The sequence below is a fragment of the Lotus japonicus genome, chromosome 2 (genome assembly GCF_012489685.1).
Source record: "Lotus japonicus ecotype B-129 chromosome 2, LjGifu_v1.2".
Taxonomy (NCBI): Eukaryota; Viridiplantae; Streptophyta; class Magnoliopsida; order Fabales; family Fabaceae; genus Lotus; species Lotus japonicus.
In genome coordinates, this window is record NC_080042.1 from 66113152 (window position 1) to 66132817 (window position 19666).

Sequence of the window (19666 nt, forward strand, 5' to 3'; positions counted from 1 at the left end):
GAATAAAATTCCACATATAAAATTAAAATGAAATTAAATTATTAATTTAAAAATAATCACTAGAATTCATAATTCTTCATCTTCATCAATATTCATCTTCACATCTTCATCTTCAAATATTTCTAGTAAAAATAAACCCAACCCAGATTTCTTCATCTAACCCAAATTTCTTAATCTTCATCTCCACTAGAATCTTAAAATAAATAAACCCAGATCAAAAATTCACCCCCATTTTGTCTCCTCCTTCCTGAAAAACCCATATCTTTAAACCAGAACCCATATCTTCAAACCCACCCCATTCTGTCTCCTCCTTCATTAGACAGACGCGACGAATGGGTTTGGATCAAGGAAGGTTCTGGTATTTACTCAATAAAGTCAGTGTATGAAATGCTACAATGGGCTGATGCTGCGTGTGAGGAGGATGATAGGTTATTCCTCAAGCTTTGGGCAGCAAAGGCTCCTTCAAACACCCTTGCTTTTGTGTGGCGGGTTTTGAATAATAGGGTCTAGGTCAAGGTTGAGCTTGCAAGACGCAATGCTCTTCTTGGTCCAGCTTAAATTTTGTTATGTTTAACTATTTATATAATGAGTGATTTGAAACTTTTTGGATACAAAACTATACAAGTGATTTTAAATTTTTTTGGATACAAAAATATAAACATGGAAAATTAAGCAAGATGAACAATGTTCAACCCCAAGTTAATCTAAAAAGTTATTTAATGAGTTTAATGAATATACATTGAATAATATACATGGAATATACATTGTCGGTGTAAAACAGTTTTATACAGACGATGTACATCCCTTTAAATTTTAATTAAATCAAAAAGTAAATTTTAATTTAAGTATTGTTACCATGAATCTCTTGGGCCAAAGAAAGGAGATGGTTTAAAATTTAGGGGATAAAACTCCATATTGGGCTAAAGAGCAAATCACAAGTGAACCAGACACCACATCTTTCACCCAAAACCTTAAGGCAATGGGTGTATGGGTCCTCACAATTATAAACCACTCAAACTTATCGTTACCTTTCAATGTGAGACTTACTCACACTTGAATTCCAAACAGAATTAGGGTTGATTTTTCTCTATCTCCTCAACTATAATCGACTATTTAAGAGGTTACTCAAAATAGCTTAATAAATGAATCAATTTTCTGCTATTTTTTTAAATGATTAATTTTTCCAAAAGTAATCAATCACAAACACATAAAAATATGAGAAAAAGAATGATGCAATGACAGTGTAAAGTTTTTTTACACCGTCAATCAATCAGATTGTAAGGATGTGTCACGTCAATTGATGAAATTAAATATAAAAATATAAATTTTCTCAAATTCTTAAAATCTGATTGATGACGGTGTAAAAAAACTCTACACGTGCATAAAAATTAAACTCTAAAAATATGCACAAGTAATTTCTGTTTTAAAAATACATGATAATTTAAGAAAATCAAAAGGTAACAAATTAACGGGTCCAATAAATTTCTAGGTTTTTTTTTGAAGTTTAATAAATTTCTAGGTTAGTTATTCCTTTTCTATCAAAATCAAATACGGATAAAAAGTGATAGATTTTTTAAGGTAAAAAAATGTGATAAGATTTGTTTAAAAAATGTGATAAGGGTTTAGCAATTTCGCAGCAAAGTAATAAGAAGTTTTGGTTTTGTTTGATCCTCCATCATCAAGAAATTGTGATTTGCTGTTTTTCAATTCAATGGGGCGAGGAGAACAGAGAAACGGTGGTTGGTCAGATATACAACAGGAACTATTGGAAGAGATTCTGCGGAAGTTAACATTGTTTGATTACCTCAAGTGTCGACGAGTATGTCGGTCTTGGCGACGTATAGTTAATGATGCTGTCGCAACCAAGGGAACATGTCCCCCTGCTCCTCAACTCCCATTCCTGATGTTGCTTCCTCCTACTCTTAATATCAACAAGCCCGCCACTCTTTTGGACATCACCCAAGAAGGCACTTCTTACACCGTGGCACCACCCCGAACTTGGAAAGATGTTTATGTTGATAGGGTATATTCAGTGGAAGGATGGATGGTGTTCCGAAAAGTCCATTATCACAAAAATCAGGATTTGGTTCTGTTTTTCAATCCAGTTTCTGGTGAAGAGTTTGAGCTCCCACCTTTGACACCCTTTTCACGTAAGAATTCTTCTCAAATTGTTTCTGTTAAACTCGTGTTCTATTCTGCACCAAATTCCTCAGACTTTCTTGTGGTGGTGTGTGCTACCATCTTTTCTGACGATGAAAACAATAGACAACAGTTAGCTTTTTGCAAGGTTGCTGACAAGTCATGGACTCTAATTCCAACATATGAATATCGAGCAACCCTTTTTAATAAGTTTGTAATTCTTGATTGGAAATTATATGCTATGAGAGCATATATATTAGATACTGTGACAGTTTTTAATCTCAGAGATTCCAATAACATTACATTTGAAAGGTTGGTTATGCTCAATTCAAATGCAATTCCAAAGGAACCTCACATTGAGCGCAAGGATGGGGATTACTACCGTACTACAGAGAGTGAGATAGGCATGACAAGAGATGGGGACGAGCTATTGTTAGTTCTTCATCGTGCTTTATTTTCCGATAAAGGCTACTTGACAAAAGGATTCCACATCTTTAAACTTGATATATGTGGACCTAGATGGATAGAAGTTGATGACTTGGGTGATCGTGTTTTATTAGTAGATGAGACTCGAATTCAGGTTATTTCTACTAGGAAAATTAACTTTCTTGGAAAGTTGAGCGGAGGCAATTGTGTTTTATTCTCTAACAAGTACGTGTTCAAACATGATCTTGTGGTCTTCTCTTTGAAGGATAAGAGTGTTAAACCTTTATCTCTCCATCCCTCCTCCCATCCACGCCTACAATACTCTGGTTGTCGATGTTTGTGGTTCATGCCTAGTCCTTGGTAGAAAAGCGAAGGTTATGTCTTATCTAAATCTAAAGCTCCAGTTCATGTAATACGGTGATATAGACATTATCAAATGAATCACCATTGCACTGTACCAGATTTGTTGTGTTTTTTGTTTTGTTTGGTGTGGTGCTTTTTCACAGATCTGGTTCTGGTGTCTAGATTGTGTTTCCGTGCTTGTTTAGGTATCTTGATTTGGAATAGGTTTTTGTTTAGATACAACTTTTGTTTTGATGAAGCTTTAATTATCTCTGGTTTGCCGCATATGATGGTCTGATCAGCTTATGCAGAATTTGTTTGCAGATTTTTTTTTGATCAAATTAATGTCAAACCAAGTGTGTTAATGTCTATATAAGTATGTATAGCAGATAGCAACTTAAATAGTAGTCACATCACATAGAGTCATAGAGAAACTTAAACGGATGAAGTTAATATTATCCTAATATCTCATTCCTCATAAAAAGATGAAATCATCATCTCTTGCTGCAACAAAATCAAAAATCTAAAGTAAGCAACATTGTATTAATTCCTAGTCAATATATAGTAATCATGATCAAAGTTTACTACAACAAATCGAGGCATGAAAAGGTTAAACTTTTTTTTGTTCTCCTCTGTCTAGGTAAGTACAAATCAAATCTGCTTAAAGAACATTTCATAAACTACTTATGAGCTCTCTAGCAGAGTCAAATTTTCTCCTGCTGTCCTTTGCAAGTTAAAAAGCTTGGTCAAGGTGTACTTGAAAATTTTGTTAACATAAAATTAGTACCAAATTAGAATGCATGTTTAAATAACTTTCACAGAACTTGTTTTGGCGTAGAGGAGTGGTTCTGTTTTAAGTTCATTGCTGCCGCGTACTTAGGTATCAAAATTGCTGTTATATTCTGATATTGTAAATAAATTACTTTTATTTATTTATTGTATGTCATAGTTTTTGTGATCTTTAAAGTAACTCACAAGCCTTATTCTATTCATCTCTTTCAGCAAATCAAAGCCTTTCAGCAACCTCCGCTTATATACATACACATCATGATGTATTGTTTCTCGTAGAGCTTATTTGGTATATTATTATATAATATAAAGCTTGATTGTATTAGGTGAATATTATTAGACCCAATAAAAATGTAATACTATACATCATTTGATTATACATTATTTTTTTTTGACAACAAAAAGATCATATATTAATTAAAAAAAGAGGTACTGGGAACAGCCTCTCCCAGATGAGGTACAGGAACAGAAAACAAAGAGCAGGATAAAATAAAAGAAACAAGACAAAAAGAACAAGTAGCTTCTAATGGCTGCAACATAGTAAGAGCAAGGAGTCACCATCACCCTGTTGCAAAACTAAATACCCGCTACCATAATTGACATAACCAATCCCTGAGGAAGAATCAAGGGGCCAAAAATTTCATTTGGAGAGAGTTTCTGCAACATAAAGGTGAACATAAAATTCCAGGAGCACATCACTCATCTCAATGATCAGCCAAGGATGGCAAAAGTGGCCAGCTGCATAATGATGGATATATAACTCTAGCTCTTAGGCACACAAACTTTAGCACATAGACAATCTACAATGCCCGTTGTAGCTAATTCAAGGCAACAAACCGCAGCTTGGAAAGACAGCATGACAGTGCAAGCCAGTAGAAAGAATGGAGCCATTTAAGTTTTTGCTACAGACTGGTAAACAAAGCACCAAGTACACGCTCACTTCAGCTCCTAGGCACCACAAGATATATCAAAGTCATAGCACAAACCGCAGGGGAGAACAAAACCAGACATATTAAACAGTGAATCCCATCAGCATAACAGTAGGTAGAGGCCAATTTATACCTCATTTTGATTGTCCAAAAAAAGTCCAAACAATTGCCTCCCTATGAACCCCTGATTTGGCCAGAAAATCAGCAATGGAATTCGATTCACGGTATATATGTTTGATGCCTAAACAGTCAACATCCACACACATTATATACTTATTATACTGTTTAAATTGATATAACCATTTGATGGAGGGTGGTGGTGGCGAAAGTGGTGGTGGTGATAGTAGTAGAGATGACAATGGTAATTTTGGCGGTAGTGGTGATGACGGTAGTGGTGGTGGCACTAGTAGCAACGATGGTGGTGGGGTGGTGGCAGTAGAGTTGTGGTGGTGGTCATGGTGGTGGTGGAGGCGATTGTGAAGGGGTGGTGGAGTTTGGTTGTGGTAAACTGTTTGAATATTTTTTTTAAAACATCGGAAAGATAAATTACACTCGCCAGGAATCGATTCCTGGACCTCCCGTACCTAACCTATATGTCTCATAGCTTCTACCACTTGAGCTATCCTACAGGGACAAACTGTTTGAATATAAAAGTGTTTTATTATATGTAAAATTACATTAAATGACATGAAAAATTACATATGATGAAGAAAATCAATTGCAAGTCTTTTTAGTTACAAGAGGAAAATAAAATCAGTTGCAAATTAATTTAAAGAGAGTTATTTAAGGATAAGATGTAAATTTTAATTGAAATGGTTACCATGAAATAAAAGTTGATTTTCTCTCTCTCAACTATAATTGATTATTTCATAAGATACTCAAAATCAATATCAATATCAATATCAATATCAATATATATTAGAAAAGAAGAACTTCTATCATGCTGATCCGGTGAGGTGGCAGCTCCTAGCTAGTTCAATTTCATAAGAAAAAATTCACGTGTTAATTTGTTAGATAGCTTCTCTTCTGTTGTGTTATTTTATCTTGAAACCGAATTTTAAAAGATTTGCCCTAATTATTTAAGATTTACCTAGATTACTCTTTACTAAATTTATTTCTAAAAGAAATCTTGAAACCGTTTTCATTATCTTTTTAAATTAGGAAAAGTCTCAAGCCTAATTTACCGCATATTTACAGGAATCCCTTGATTTCTACTTTTATTCTTTCTCATTATCTACAATACAAAAATAAAATATGTAGTGCTGAGATTATAATCCATTAAAATTTTAAAATATTTTCCCTAATTATCTAAGATACTGCATCATCCATCTCCCCACTATATATCAATCAATATATATTATAAAAGAATTAGATAACTTCTCTTCTGTTGACATGTGTTCCCTGATTCCAAAACAAATATTGAAACTGAATTTTAAAAGATTTGTCATAATTATCTAAGATTTACCTGTTTATTAAAAAAAATCTAAGATTTACCTAGGTTATTCTTTACTAAATTTATTTCAGCAATCTTGATTTAAATCGGTTATAAATATGTTTAATTATTTTGGGGAATTAAATCAGTTATTATTTGATGGATACATGGAAGATTGCAATATTTGATTTGAGAATTTAAAAAATAATAACTGAAAACAAACACGGATATTCACGTTCATAATTATTGATGTATCAAATACAATAAACACTAAAATTGATTATTTCATAAGATACTCAAAATAGCTTAGTAAAATAATCACTTTTCTTCTTCTTCTTTTTTAATATTTTTTTTTCAAAAGCAATTATTCTTTTAGTGGTGACTCAGACGTCCTTCGCATGAAACTTATGGCCATCTACCATATAGGCTATGTTTGGCATGTTTAGCTGATAAGCTAGCTGAAAGCTGAAAAGTTAGCTGAAAACTTATAAGCTAGCTGATAGCTAAAAGCTGATAAGCTAGCTGAAAGCTGAAAAGCTACGTGATTGAAACAAAAGTGTTTGGTAAAACTAGCTGTTAAACAAGCTGAAATTGTAAAAGTACAAAAAGGACATACTTGTATAATTATTTTTATATTTAACATTACTTTATTTTCACATTAATACATATACGATATTAATATTAAAATTATTATCACTTTAAAATTTTCTATTAACTCAAGTTATTTATCATCTTAAAAATATAATATTGATTTTTATTTATTTTTATTAATATAATATTTTTAATACTAATGGTGCGCAGCGGTGTGGCGGGAACTGCATACGTAAGTGCGATGGGAAAATATGTTTAGTGTTTTTATAAATATATAAGGGTAATGGTGGAATTTTAATAAAATAATAAGGATAAAAATGAGAATAAATTTAATAAGTTATAAGCTTTAAGCTATAAGCTACCTGAGATAGCTTATAGCTTAAAGCTTTAAGCTACTGAAATAAGCTCATTCACCAAACATTTTTGAAGAGCTTTAAAGCTAGTCAAATAAGCTTTAAGCTAGTCAAATAAGCTATAAGCTAGCTGAAATGGCATGTCAAACATAACCATAGTCTTAAGGTGGCTAAGGATCATGGGGCTAGGTCGATTGTGTGTCACTATGACTCTTGGATTGTGCATTCCTGGTGAGAAGGTAATGTGTGTACATCAGTCTTTGAGATTTCTTCTTGTTCAAGATTTTCCCTCCTGGATTGGCTCCCTTGCTCTTGGCGGATGCGATATTGACTAGTTTTGAGAGTGGGTAATGGGCTTCAGCCTTCAGGCTCAGGTTTTTATGTTCTTTCTTTTGCTTCTTTTTCTTATTTGCATGCTTGTACCAAAAAAATACATAAAAATATGCACAAGTAATTATTTAAAAAAAAAACAAGTCATTATTTAAGAAAAACAATGACAATATATGTCTAGACTCTAGACCACTTATCTCTTTTCTATCAAAATCAAATACGGATGAAGTGATAAATTTGTTTCATTCCGAATTCTTTTATTCGGAATGAATCAAATCTCCCCAAGTAGGATTTGAACCTACGACCAATCGGTTAACAGCCGACCGCTCTACCACTGAGCTACTGAGGAACAATGGGAAATTCTATCTCATAGAGTTCAATTCCCGTTCTTAACCCATGACCAATATGAGCTCGAAGTTTTCTTCGTAACTTGTCGAACTTCTTCGCAGTGGCTCTGTTCCATGCCTTATTTCATAGCGAACCTCAAAGTGGCCCTAGCAAACTTTTAGATGATGGTTTGTGAGGGGGGGGTTACAATGCTGTTTTTGTATTACCCAATGAATGAATGCCATGGTGTAAGTGAATGTCATATCATTGTAACTTCTGAAATCCCAAACATGGTCCCTCAGCTTTTTGTATTAAGAAATGTACCATATTATATTAAATCAATTAAAACATTTTATGATTTTAATTATAATCTTATTTTGGGGTAAAAAACCTTAACCTAATTTCAGATCCCCAATCTGTGAACCTTGTTGTTCATCATCTTCCTTGTCTCGTCAAGTTGTATTGCATCAAGAAATTGAGAAGATTTTGAGTATCTCTTCCAAGGGTCCTCTTTTGGGACGATTTTACATTAAAAGGCGCAGTTGTTCTCGTTTGATGATTTTACTGTATTAATCTGTTCTAAGTGATTGCCATTCATAGAAAAATAGGAATCATTACTGGCATCAAATGTTTCTTAAACATTTTTTGTAGCACCTGTAAAATACCTTTTCTAGATCTAGAGGAAGCCATGGAATGGTTATGGTCCTCAACAATTTTTGTCAGTAGCCACGCTGCATCTTTTCTCTCTATTCTAGAAAGGTTTAGGGAGGTTTAGGGTTGAGTGTTTCTCAAATCTTATTTTAGGTTTGATCTGATTTTTCTAATTTCAAAAATAATTAAAAATGTAAAAGGTTGGGGAATAAAATGCAAAACTTAAGAAATTTAGGGACCCAAATTTGGAAAATAAAATTTTCTAGTCAAACAGATGACATGGCAACCTAGTACACTAGGCATCTTTCTATTGGTCACTAAGTGGGGGGCATGGCTGTTGTTTAAAACACAACCAGCATTTTTAAGTTTGCCTAATTTTTTTGGTTACTATCAACCTAAAAAGAGCAGAGTTTAAAACTGCCGCATTCCGCAGCAAAGCAATAAGGGGTTTTGTTTTGTTTGATTTGATCCTCCATCAAGAGTTGAATTGTGATCTGCAATGGTGCGAGAAGAACAGAGAAACGTTGGTTGGTCAAATATCCAACAAGAACTGTTAGAAGAGATTCTACGAAAGTTAACAGTGGTGGATTATCTCAAATGTCGACGAGTATGTCGGTCTTGGCGACACATAGTTGATGACGCTGTTGCAACCAAGGGAACATGTCCCCCTGCTCCTCAACTCCCATTCCTCATGTTGCTTCCTCCTAATCTTAAGATCAACAATCCCGCCACTCTTGTAGACATGACACAAGAAGACACTTCTTACACCATTGCACCACCCCGAACATGGAAACATGATTACGTTGATGGGGTATTTTTGGTTCAAGGGTGGATAGCGTTCCGAAAATTCTATTATCAAAAACATAAGTGTTATGATTTGGTTTGGTTTTCCAATCCAGTTTCTAGTGAAGAGTTTGAACTCCCACATTTGCCACTCTTTTCAGGTCAGGATGTTACTGATGTTGCTGTTAAACTCGTGTTCTCTTCTGCACCAAATTCCTCAGACTTTCTTGTGGTGGTGTGTGCTACCATCTTTCCTGACGATGAAAACAATAGACAACAGTACTTAGCTTTTTGCAAGGTCGCTGACAAGTCATGGACTATAATTCTAACAGATGAATATGGACCAACTTATTTTAATCAGTTTGTAATTCTTGATTGGAAATTATATGCTATGACGTCACGTGTATCAGATAATTCTGTGACTGTTTTTAATCTCAGAGATTCCAATATCATTACATCTGAAAGGTTGGTTATGCTCAATCCAAATGCAGTTCGAATGGGAGTTCACTTTGAGGTGGAGGATGAGGATGGAGTTGGGGATGGGGTTTACTACTTTACGAGTGAGGTAGGTATGACAAGGGACGGAGATGAGTTATTCTTAGTTATTCGTTGTACCCAACATGTTTTGGGTTCCGAAACCTTCTGCCAGACAAAAGGATTTCGCATCTTTAAACTTGACATGTGTGGCCCTAGATGGATAGAGGTTGATAACTTGGGTGATCGTGTTTTCACTACAACAAAAATGGTCTTTGGCGACTAATTTTTAGCAGCAATAACGCTATTGCTGGCAATTTACTTGAAAGGTTAAAAAATTTGTGGCAATTAATTGATGAATACCTGCAATTATGACAATTGCTACTAAAAATTGTAACTTCGCGTTATAACTACTTTACCACTTTTTTCTCTTTTCGTTAACCTTTTTTATCTGATTGCGGAGCCTTTTTCTTCGTGCTGTGAGAGAAGCGGAGAGGCGGTGAAGGTGAACCAGAGGCGGCGGCGTCGAACCCTAGCAGTGCCGTCCAGAGGAAGCGCAGTGGTGTCCATCGATCTTGACGGCGAGCCAAATTGAGATCGCGCATAGTGCAGGAAATGATAGAATTCTCCATTTTCCCGAGAAAGTGAAAGATCTCTTCTCTCACTCTGTTTCAATCTCTTCACTCCTTTTGTTCTTGATGTGTAGGTAATCGGAATCACGCCGATGATGACGATTGAAAACCACCTCGTGTTGTTTGCTCCCATTGCAACGGTAATAGCAGCTAGACGAAGCAGAAGCACATCTTCCCCCTGTGACTGCAAGCTTCACCGAGGTAGGAGAAAGGAGTTTCATTCAATTTGGGGATTCCAGTTAGCTAAAATTTTGATGCATAACCCTGTTATCTGATTCTAAACCTATTTTAGTATATCACCTTCGATTACCTTTTTCTCTTCAGTTAGATAAATTTGTTTTCTTCAATTTGGGGATTCCAGGTTTCTATTCATTATTCTTCTCTTTGATTTTCGTTGATAAACTTGGAACTATTGGTTCTTGTCAAATTTGTTCAAATTGAAAATGTGCGACCTATCCTTATTGTGTCCCACAATTAGGGCTTGATCGATGGCTAATTATTATCAAAATGTTCTAGATTCTGCTTTCCTTTTTCTGAATTCGATATTTGTATTGTGACTTTGTGCAGCATTGAATTTTTCTTGGTTGATTGTGTATTGAGCAAAGGGAGCAGAAGGTTTCGATGGGACACAATGAGTGGCGTGTTCAAGCCTTCAAGGGATATGAACGCCTAAAAGCTTTCCGTGAATCAAGTAAAAAAATGTGCGCCGCAGCTGGTGCTCTTGATGGAGGTATTTGAAATTCATCTTTGATCTTACTCCTTTTTTATGATATTTGAAGTTTTTTGTATTTTGTCCTGTGTGCCACTGTATTTCCACTTATGAGAGTCAATTGCCAAATAGACAGGTGTTTAAAATTAAGAATGAACTTGACTTGATTACAATACATGATATAAAAGAAACAGTCTTTAGTAATATAAGCTTAAGCCGATGGAATGGTGATGAAATGTGAGGACTATGAAGGAGCCTGTAGCCGATGGATGCAAAATTAGCTAGTTTGTGCAGCATATTTATATTATAAGTTATAACACCTAACAAAGTTTAAATTGTTTGAAACTTTTAGATTTGTGTGTCTTTTATCTATTATCCATTTGCATTTACTTGTGCCTTCCCGAGGGTTTGGGCTTGCAGCTGGCTTTTTACTTTTCACTTTTTTTTTCAAACCCTTGAGAAGGGTAGTGGCTGGGTCAGGAACATTATGTTGGAACACAGGCTGGGTTCCTTTGTTTCTGTCACCTCTTGATTTTGAATCTTTCATTTGTTCTCCATTAAGGTTGATTTGTTCAGAGTTTGACAATGCAGGTGATGCTGAGTTTTGGGTTCTTTTTGTGAAAACTACATAGCTGGCTTGATAATTTGTTTTGTGCTAAATTCTCATATTGTGAAGTCGAAAGAAATACTTCTCTCCTTTGACATTTTCTTTGGGTAGATGACACGATATTTATTAACTACCAATTTGGTTGAAGTAATTTGAATGATGGATAATATATGCTCACACATTGTATTCTTATACATGAGACTTATAAGTGTGTGCTCATGCTAGCTTATGTTATGGTTTTATGACTTTTGCTCTTTTTTTTGGCAGTATCTGTGTAGCATCTTCACAAAAGTAAAGCTTGAGTGCTTGACATAAAGTGCTGGAGATTTAAATTTATAAGCTTTTGAAGGTAACTGTGAAAATTTAAACTATAAGCAGATTTTGAAGCTGTTTTCACCTGGGTTTTCCTTTACCTGTTTGTCATAAATTTATTTTTAGATAATCTTGTTGTTTTTCACTTCTTAGGGACGTAAAGGTATGTTTTCGGTATCATAGTTATCATAAAATGATTGCGGTTAATTCAGTTTCCATATGTTATAATGACATGATCATGATGTATATTAATTGTGAGTATGACATCTTCATGGATTGACTTTTAGATGATCATGATGCACACTACCTATTTAAGAGTTAAACCTTTCGCAATTTGAGGTGGAATTAAAATGATAAGGTGTCTTAAATTGTAAAACTGTGATGCTTTGCCGCTGTTTGACATTAATGTTTCCTAACTTGTTTGGTGTTGGTAAATGATGAATTGGTTTAAAATCTGATTTGTAGAGTAGTTTAGTCATTAGTGTTCATACTTCCATGGTTTTCTGCTACTTTAGTTCTGAAACTATATTATACAAGGTAATGAATTCAGTGGTAAGAGCTTTAGCGCTAGTGTAAGTTTTATGCAAGTAGATTTGATTTGTAAGCTCTATTTTTTGGCAGCTAAGAAACTAATTCCTGGCGGTTTAAAACCGCCAAAATTGGTATTAAAAAGCCAATGCAAACAATCACATTTGGCGGCAATAGTTAATGCCGGAAATTATGGCCGCTAAATGATGACTGCTTTTCCCGGCCATTTTTACGTCTTTACCGGCGCACGGTAAAAGCGCCGGCAAAGTCTTTGCCGACCCCCGATGCCCCGGCGAAGTCACTTTTGCCGGTAAAAGCAATTGCGGCCATTTTTATTGCCGCTAAAGGACATATTTATTGCCAGTAAAAAGCCTTTTTGTTGTAGTGTTTGTTGATAGATAAGATTGGAATTCAAGTTATTTCTTCTAAGGAAATTAACCTTCCTGGAAAGTTGACCGGAGGCAATTGTATTTTTTTCACTACTTTCAATAAGCACACGCGTGAAGGTGAGTCTGGGGTCTTCTCTCTAAAGGATAAGAGCTTGAAACCTTTACCTCTCCATCCCTCTTCACAGGACCACTTAAGATGTTTATGGTTCATGCCTTTTCTTTGGTAGAAAAACAATGCTGGTATTTACTTCCAATGTTTTTATTTTATTTTAGATTTTGTTAGCTTTCTTTTGCACTCTATTAATTAATATACTTTTATTTTAAAATTTTGGATCTTTGGTTTCTGGTCTGATCAGACTATGGTTTAGATCTGTTTTGGTTTGTTTGCCATTTATAAGATCATTTTTATCACTCAATTACAGAAATGACCCCATTGAATTAACAACTTATTATGGCTCACTATGAAAATAAGCCCTTTGAACCTTCCATTGGACTATGCAGGACAATAACCAAGAAACTAAATAACATAGGAATGCTTGATACAGGAAATAGTCATGATGCTTTCTATATCAGGAGCAATCTCCAGTTCTTAAGCTTCAAGAAGATCCAAATATCCATGATATTCATGACTGATGTAACTGCAATATCAGAACAGATACTAAGTATTTGCACTAGAGCACCCAAAGAATAATCTCTTGGAAATAAGATATCAAGAGCAAAACAAATTCACTTTTGTTACTTTGTATAGTGTACAACTGCAATAAATGTCTTCCTAAATTCTAGTTTTATTACATTGTGGCACTCCTGCTTTAATTGTAGTTCTGGCAGCTAATATAAATTCAGGCTTTCTCTTCTACTTGCTTTAAGATTTGTTGGGTGAATCCTTGAATGATTGCGACACTTCTCTATATTTTTCACTATTTTATTTTAGGCTTAAATAAGTTTTTGGTCCCTAACTTTTACCAAATGCTTGGTTTTCGTCCCTCGCCGGAGCAAAGGTGGGCTTTAGTCCCTAACCTTTGTCAAAAGGTTTGGTTTTGGTCCCTCCGGAGCTTTGAGTCAACGCCGGAGCTCCGGTAGCCCATGTGGCATAGCCACGTCAGATTAATAAGGCCAGGTGGAATTTTTTATTTTTACTTTAAATTATTAAACAAAAATTAAGGTACATCATCACTTTCAAAAAAAAAAAAATCTGGTACATCATCATCTTCATCCAAGCCATCACCTGCAGTCCTTCATTATCACCTTCATCCTCAAACCAGAAAACCATACCAGAAACAACAACCCCTCAAAGCCATGATCAGAAAGGGATGAAGGAGGAACAACAACTCCAAACTGTGGACGTGGGTCTTCGATCGCGTCGCGACAGCAGGGGTGTCGCACCTCCGTCGGAGCCGTCCATCTCCGCCGTTCTCCACTTCGGGTTTCAGTAACAACCATCGTGACCCCAGATCCAACCTTCATCTTCTTCACCCTTCACATCGATCATCTACCTTTCACCCTCTGTTCATCATCTCTTCTTCACCAGTTCACCATCCATCTTTTAGATCTCCAAATTTCACCACCCAAATCTCCTAGATCTGCCTGGTTGTGGAGTAAAAATGGGTCATTTGCCTCTCTTCTGTGTCGATTTGGCCTCCAGAGTGACGATGGGTATAGTGGGTGGGGATTACGAGTTCTGGGTTGCAGTGGGGGTTGCGGGTTGCGGCTTCTGGTGTGCGGTAGCCGGTGGGTGAGCATTTGTTTCGGTTTGGTGATGAAAGTACTGGCAGCGAGATCAGGCATTTTGCATGTTCTTCAATCTCTTGAATCAAACCCATTTTACTATGAGCTCATTCCTTTCATCACAAACTGAATCTAGACAGTTTCGTGCTGAGAACTTTTCCTTTTTTTTTGATTCAAAGTTTTATTTTGTACAATCTTTAATCCTAGTGAATCCTTCCTTCCAATGTGAATCCTTCCATTTTCCTTTTTCTGAGTTTGTATGAAAGCTCTGTGCCAGTGCCTATGGTGTTAAGAAATGTTTAAGAAGATGATGGATTTAATTATGGTGTTAAGAAGTAGTTAATTTTTTTTAGAATTTAAACTAAAAATAAAAAAAATTCCACCTGGCCTCATTAATCCCATGTGGCCATGCCACATGGGCCACCGGAGCTCCGGCGTTGACCCAGAGCTCCGGAGGGACCAAAACCAAACATTTTTACAAAGGTTAGGGACTAAAGCCCACCTTTGCTCCGGCGAAGGACGAAAACCAAGCATTTAGTAAAGGTTAGGGATCAAAAACTTATTTAAGCCTTTATTTTACTCTCTTATGCAGTTTACTGCCTGTGGGGGTTAACTTTTGTTTTGATGAAGTTGTGTAATAGTCTTTGGTTTGCAGATTTGGTCTTGATCAAATTAATGTCAAAGTCAAGTGTGTTAATGTCTATACATAGCAGATTGCAACTTAAGTAGTAGTCACATCACCTATAGAAACTTATAAGGATGAACGATGAAAAGGTTAGACTATTTTTTTCTCCTCTGTCTAGTTAAGTACAAATCAATCTGCTTAAAGAACATTTCAGAAACCACTTATGAGCTCTTTGGCAGTCCAATTTTCTCATGCTATCCATTGCAAGTTAAAGAGCTTGGTCAAGGTGTACTTGAAAATTTTGTTGACATAAAATCAAAATGCGTGTTTATTTAACTCTCATAGAACTTGTTTTGGCGAAGAGGAGTGGTTCTGTTTTAAATTCATTGCTTTGCTGGCGCATACTTAGGTATGATTGACTGTATCAAAGTTGCTGTTATATACTTATGGCTTAAATAAGTTTTTCGTCCCTAACCTTTATTAAATGCTTGGCATTGGTCCCTCGCCGGAGTAAAGTTGGGCTTTAGTCCCTAACCTTTGTCAAAATGCTTGGTTTTGGTCCCTCCGGAGCTCTGGGTCAACGCCGGAGCTCCGGTGGCCCATGTGGCATTGCCACATGAGATGAATGAGCTGACGTGGAATTTGTTTTTTCATTTAAATTAAAAAACCTAATTAATTCTTAAAAAAAATTGTTTAAAATTCTAAAAAATAAAAAAATCTTCATTTTAATTAAATCATTAATATCTAATCTTCCTCCATATTCATCTCTACTGAATCAACAACACAAATTCTGGAAACAAATAAAGAAGCATCTAGAGATCAAAAACAACAAGAAACGAAAGAAATTTCATAAACAAAAACCAATTTTTCCCCTTCCTTCAACCAAATCCAAGTGAAACAGAATTGAATCAAGCAGAATACATGGAAAAACTGCTAGAACAACAATGAATTTCCCACCCAATGTCAATGCAAAATGTCATATAGGATTACAAGTACAAGTGTACAGACACCAGCAAAATTCTACTAATTTAATCAAACTCCAAATCAATTCACTATCAGCACAGAATCTTGCTTCACCCCCTAAAATCGTCCAAATCTTCATTCCACTGTGTGCTCAAACCCCTTCATACTATATCCACATATCTACCTCAACGAATAGTAGTAGCAGTACCCATTCTTTAAACTGTACAATGTCAACAATTTTACATATCTCCACTACTTCACCATTCTTGAAGTTCCAGATTACACCCACTGTTGCCACCCATATCAAATTCAGAGTTTGAGCCACCTTCTTGCTCCCCGGTAACAAACTTCCATGCTGGAGAAAGTGAATTCAGTGTCTTTGTCGTTTTGATCAAATGGGGCTGCCACAGGGGCCTTATGAGAATCCTCAACCTCAACCCTAGCTCACGTGTACTCGGCGTCGACACCTCAACTACATTCGTGACCAGAACGACGCCGTCGTGGTGTTTTTCACTGACGACGACGAGAAGGAAGCTAATCAGATCTACGATTTTTGTTCCCCCGCTCGGATTTCGCCAACGCCGCCACTAAGCTTCCCGAATAGGAAGACCCGGACCGCGAAGGATCCGGATCCGAATCGGAAAGTAGCAGTGACGAAGATGTAGAAGAAGAAGAGGCAAATGGATCTGGAAGTGGAAGTGGAAGTGGAAGAGAAAGAGGGATTCGAATTTAAAAACGGTGGAGGAGGAGGAGGACCCGATTAAGCTTTACAAGAAGATGCAGAAAGAGGTCTGTGATATTTCTGAGGTTTTTTATATTTCTTCTTTCAATGTGGTCCAGATTGGATGCTATAGCTACTCTCCGTCAGATTGTTTTTTCTGGATTTGGGATGTGAGGAGGGTGAAGATGTGAGGATGAAGGCTGTTTGAAGATGTTGAGATTACTAAATTAGGGTTTTTTTAATTACTGAATTAATGTTTTTTTTTAAATAATAATAACACCTGGCCTTATTAATCCCACGTGGCAATGCCACATGGGTCACCGGAGCTCCGGCGTTGACCAAGAGCTCCGGAGGGACTAAAACCAAACCTTTTGACAAAGGTTAGGGACTAAAGCCCACCTTTACTCCGGCGAGGGACCAATGCCAAGCATTTGGTAAAGGTTAGGGACGAAAAACTTATTTAAGCCTATACTTATATATTGTAAATAAGTTACTTTGTTTTGGATTAATTGTATGTCATAGTTATTATGATCTTTAAAGTAAGTCACCTTCTTCTCTTTCAGCAAATCAAAGCCTTTCGGCAACCTCCACTTATATACACATCATTTTCTCTACGGTCTGTTTGTTAGAGGATAGTTACCGAAGATAAATATAGCGAAAATAGCGATATGTGAGAGATATTATTCTTACCTCATTTGGTTCTGATAGAATAAATAAATATTGTGTAATTTATTTATGTCATTATGATTTTCCTGTAATTAGGCTTAGATTTCTCTGTAATTACTAGCCTAGGTCAACTCTATTGTATCTATATATATAATGCATTTTATCAATGAAAATCACCCATTGAAATTATCTTACATGGTATCAGATTTATCAAGATCCTAACCTCATTTTTTCCGCCACAGCCGTCGCCGTGCATCCTTCCTTGCACCGCCACCGCTGCCTCCCCCGCCCAGCCGCCGCCTGTGCTCTCCCTTTCAGCACCACCGCCGCCGCTGGGCCCTTCTCTCCCTCACTGCTGCTCTCTCTCCCTGTGCAGATCTACCAGGCGCCTAGATCTCCAGCTCTCGCGTGTCTCCTCCTCTGCCACGGTTCCTCCGTCGCGCCGCCGCACAACCAGGTGCAACCCGCCGCCTCCAAGCCGCCCCTCCTCCACTCTAGGCTCTGTCTTCTTCACGTTTGTTGTGCAGCAACCACAACCAGCAACCCGACCCGCTAGTTAGTGGATCAAGTCCCCCCGGTTCGCCCAGCCTTCAACCCGGTTTGACTAACCCGGTTGAACCGCCCAGACCCGGTTCAACCAGCAGGCAGGCCCAAGTTCTCAATAAAAAAAAAAACAGCAACATGTCTTCCACCTCCGATGACGGTAGCAATGCGACTCCTCCTCCTCCCAAGGCCGATCTTGCCCCACCTACTCCAACGTCTGCCAAGGCGGATTTTCATCCTGCTCTTGTCGTTTCCAACATTAAGAATCACATTCCTCTTGTCCTTGATATGGAAACTGATCGCTATGGCACGTGGGCGGAACTTTTTCGCATTCATGCCCGTTCTCATCGGGTTCTGCATCATATTGTTCCATCCACAGACAAACCACCACCAGCCGTCACTGACCCCACATATGATCAGTAGGCTACTTTGGATTCCATCGTCCTGCAGTGGATCTATTCCACCATTTCCCTTGACTTGCTGTCCACAGTCATGGAACCCAATTCCACAGCTTTGGCCGCTTGGGAGCGTTTGGCTGATATCTTCCATGACAATCAGAATGCGCGTGCAGTTGCTTTGGAGCAGGAATTCTCTAGTGTCCGTATGGAGACCTTTCCGAATGTCACTACTTACTGTCAGCGTCTGAAGACGCTTTCTGACCAGCTCCGGGATGTGGGTGCTCCTGTGAACAATCACCGTCTCGTTTTGCAGCTTATTTCTGGTCTAACTGATGCCTACAAGGGCGTTGCAACATTGATCCGCCAGAGCAATCCGCTCCCCACTTTTCATCATGCTCGCTCCATGCTTACCCTAGAGGAAGCAGGTTTGGCTAAGATGAAGCCTGTTGAGCCTCCTGCTGCCTATGTTGCTACTCAGTCGCGTGCCTCTGATGTCTCCTCCCAGAGCACTGATCGTCGGTCCTCCAACCGTTCTCGTTCCCACAATTCTAAGGGTCGTGGTGGGAATCGCGGAAACGGTGGCGGATCCCGTCGTGGCACCTCTCAGGGCTCCTATCCTCCGATGCCACCTCAGCCACAGTACTTCTTGTACCAGCATTGGGGATGGGCCCCGCCTCCATGGGTTGTGCCTTCGTGCCCATACCCAACCTCTTAGTGGACTCGTCCCTCTGCTCCTCCACGCCAACCAGGCATTCTGGGCCAGCGTCCTCAGGCTTATGCTGCTTCGGCCTCACCCGTGCCCACTGACATTGCCACTGCCATGCACACTATGACGCTTGCTCCTCCCGACAGCACATGGTATATGGACACAGGAGCATCATCTCATGTAGCAGCTTCACAAGGTACTCTCACGTCTTATTCTAATTTGAGTCATCTTAATCAAAAATTGTATGTCGGTAGCGGACAGGGTATTCCAATTCAGGGTTCTGGACACACCACTCTACCCACCTCCCAAAAACACAAGCCTTTAACTCTTTCCCATGTCTTGCACACACCACAAATTGTTAAAAACTTGATTTCTGTGCGACAACTTACTACTGATAACAATGTTTCTGTTTGTTTTGACCCATTTGGCTTCTCGGTTAATGATTTTCAGACGGGGATTCCACTCATGAGATGTAACAGTTTTGGCGACCTATACCCAGTCACTCCGTCCTTTCCATTTGCTGGTCTAGCTCAGAGTCTCTGGCACAGTCGTCTTGGTCATCCCAGTTCTTCTGCT

At 37.6% G+C, this 19666-nt stretch overlaps 2 protein-coding genes, 1 long non-coding RNA gene and 1 other non-coding gene across 4 annotated transcripts; 3 read left to right on the forward strand and 1 right to left on the reverse strand.

The window, feature by feature from the left end:
* Positions 1-1711: 1711 nt before the first annotated feature.
* On the forward strand, positions 1712-2929 carry LOC130736876 (putative F-box protein At4g22660). Its single transcript, XM_057588651.1, has one exon. It carries the CDS (start codon positions 1712-1714, stop codon positions 2927-2929), a length of 1218 nt encoding a protein of 405 aa, XP_057444634.1.
* Positions 2930-7608: 4679 nt separating this feature from the next.
* TRNAN-GUU (transfer RNA asparagine (anticodon GUU)) lies at positions 7609-7680 on the reverse strand. The gene has a single exon. It is a non-coding gene; the product is annotated as a tRNA-Asn (tRNA).
* A 2156-nt stretch (positions 7681-9836) lies between these two features.
* LOC130738931 (uncharacterized) lies at positions 9837-14788 on the forward strand. Its single transcript, XR_009019700.1, has 4 exons — positions 9837-10399; positions 10766-10928; positions 11782-11863; positions 13245-14788. It is a non-coding gene; the product is annotated as an uncharacterized LOC130738931 (long non-coding RNA).
* A 2904-nt stretch (positions 14789-17692) lies between these two features.
* On the forward strand, positions 17693-19280 carry LOC130735565 (uncharacterized). Its single transcript, XM_057587506.1, has one exon. It carries the CDS (start codon positions 18479-18481, stop codon positions 19097-19099), a length of 621 nt encoding a protein of 206 aa, XP_057443489.1. The 5' UTR covers positions 17693-18478; the 3' UTR covers positions 19100-19280.
* The last annotated feature ends 386 nt before the right edge of the window (positions 19281-19666 follow it).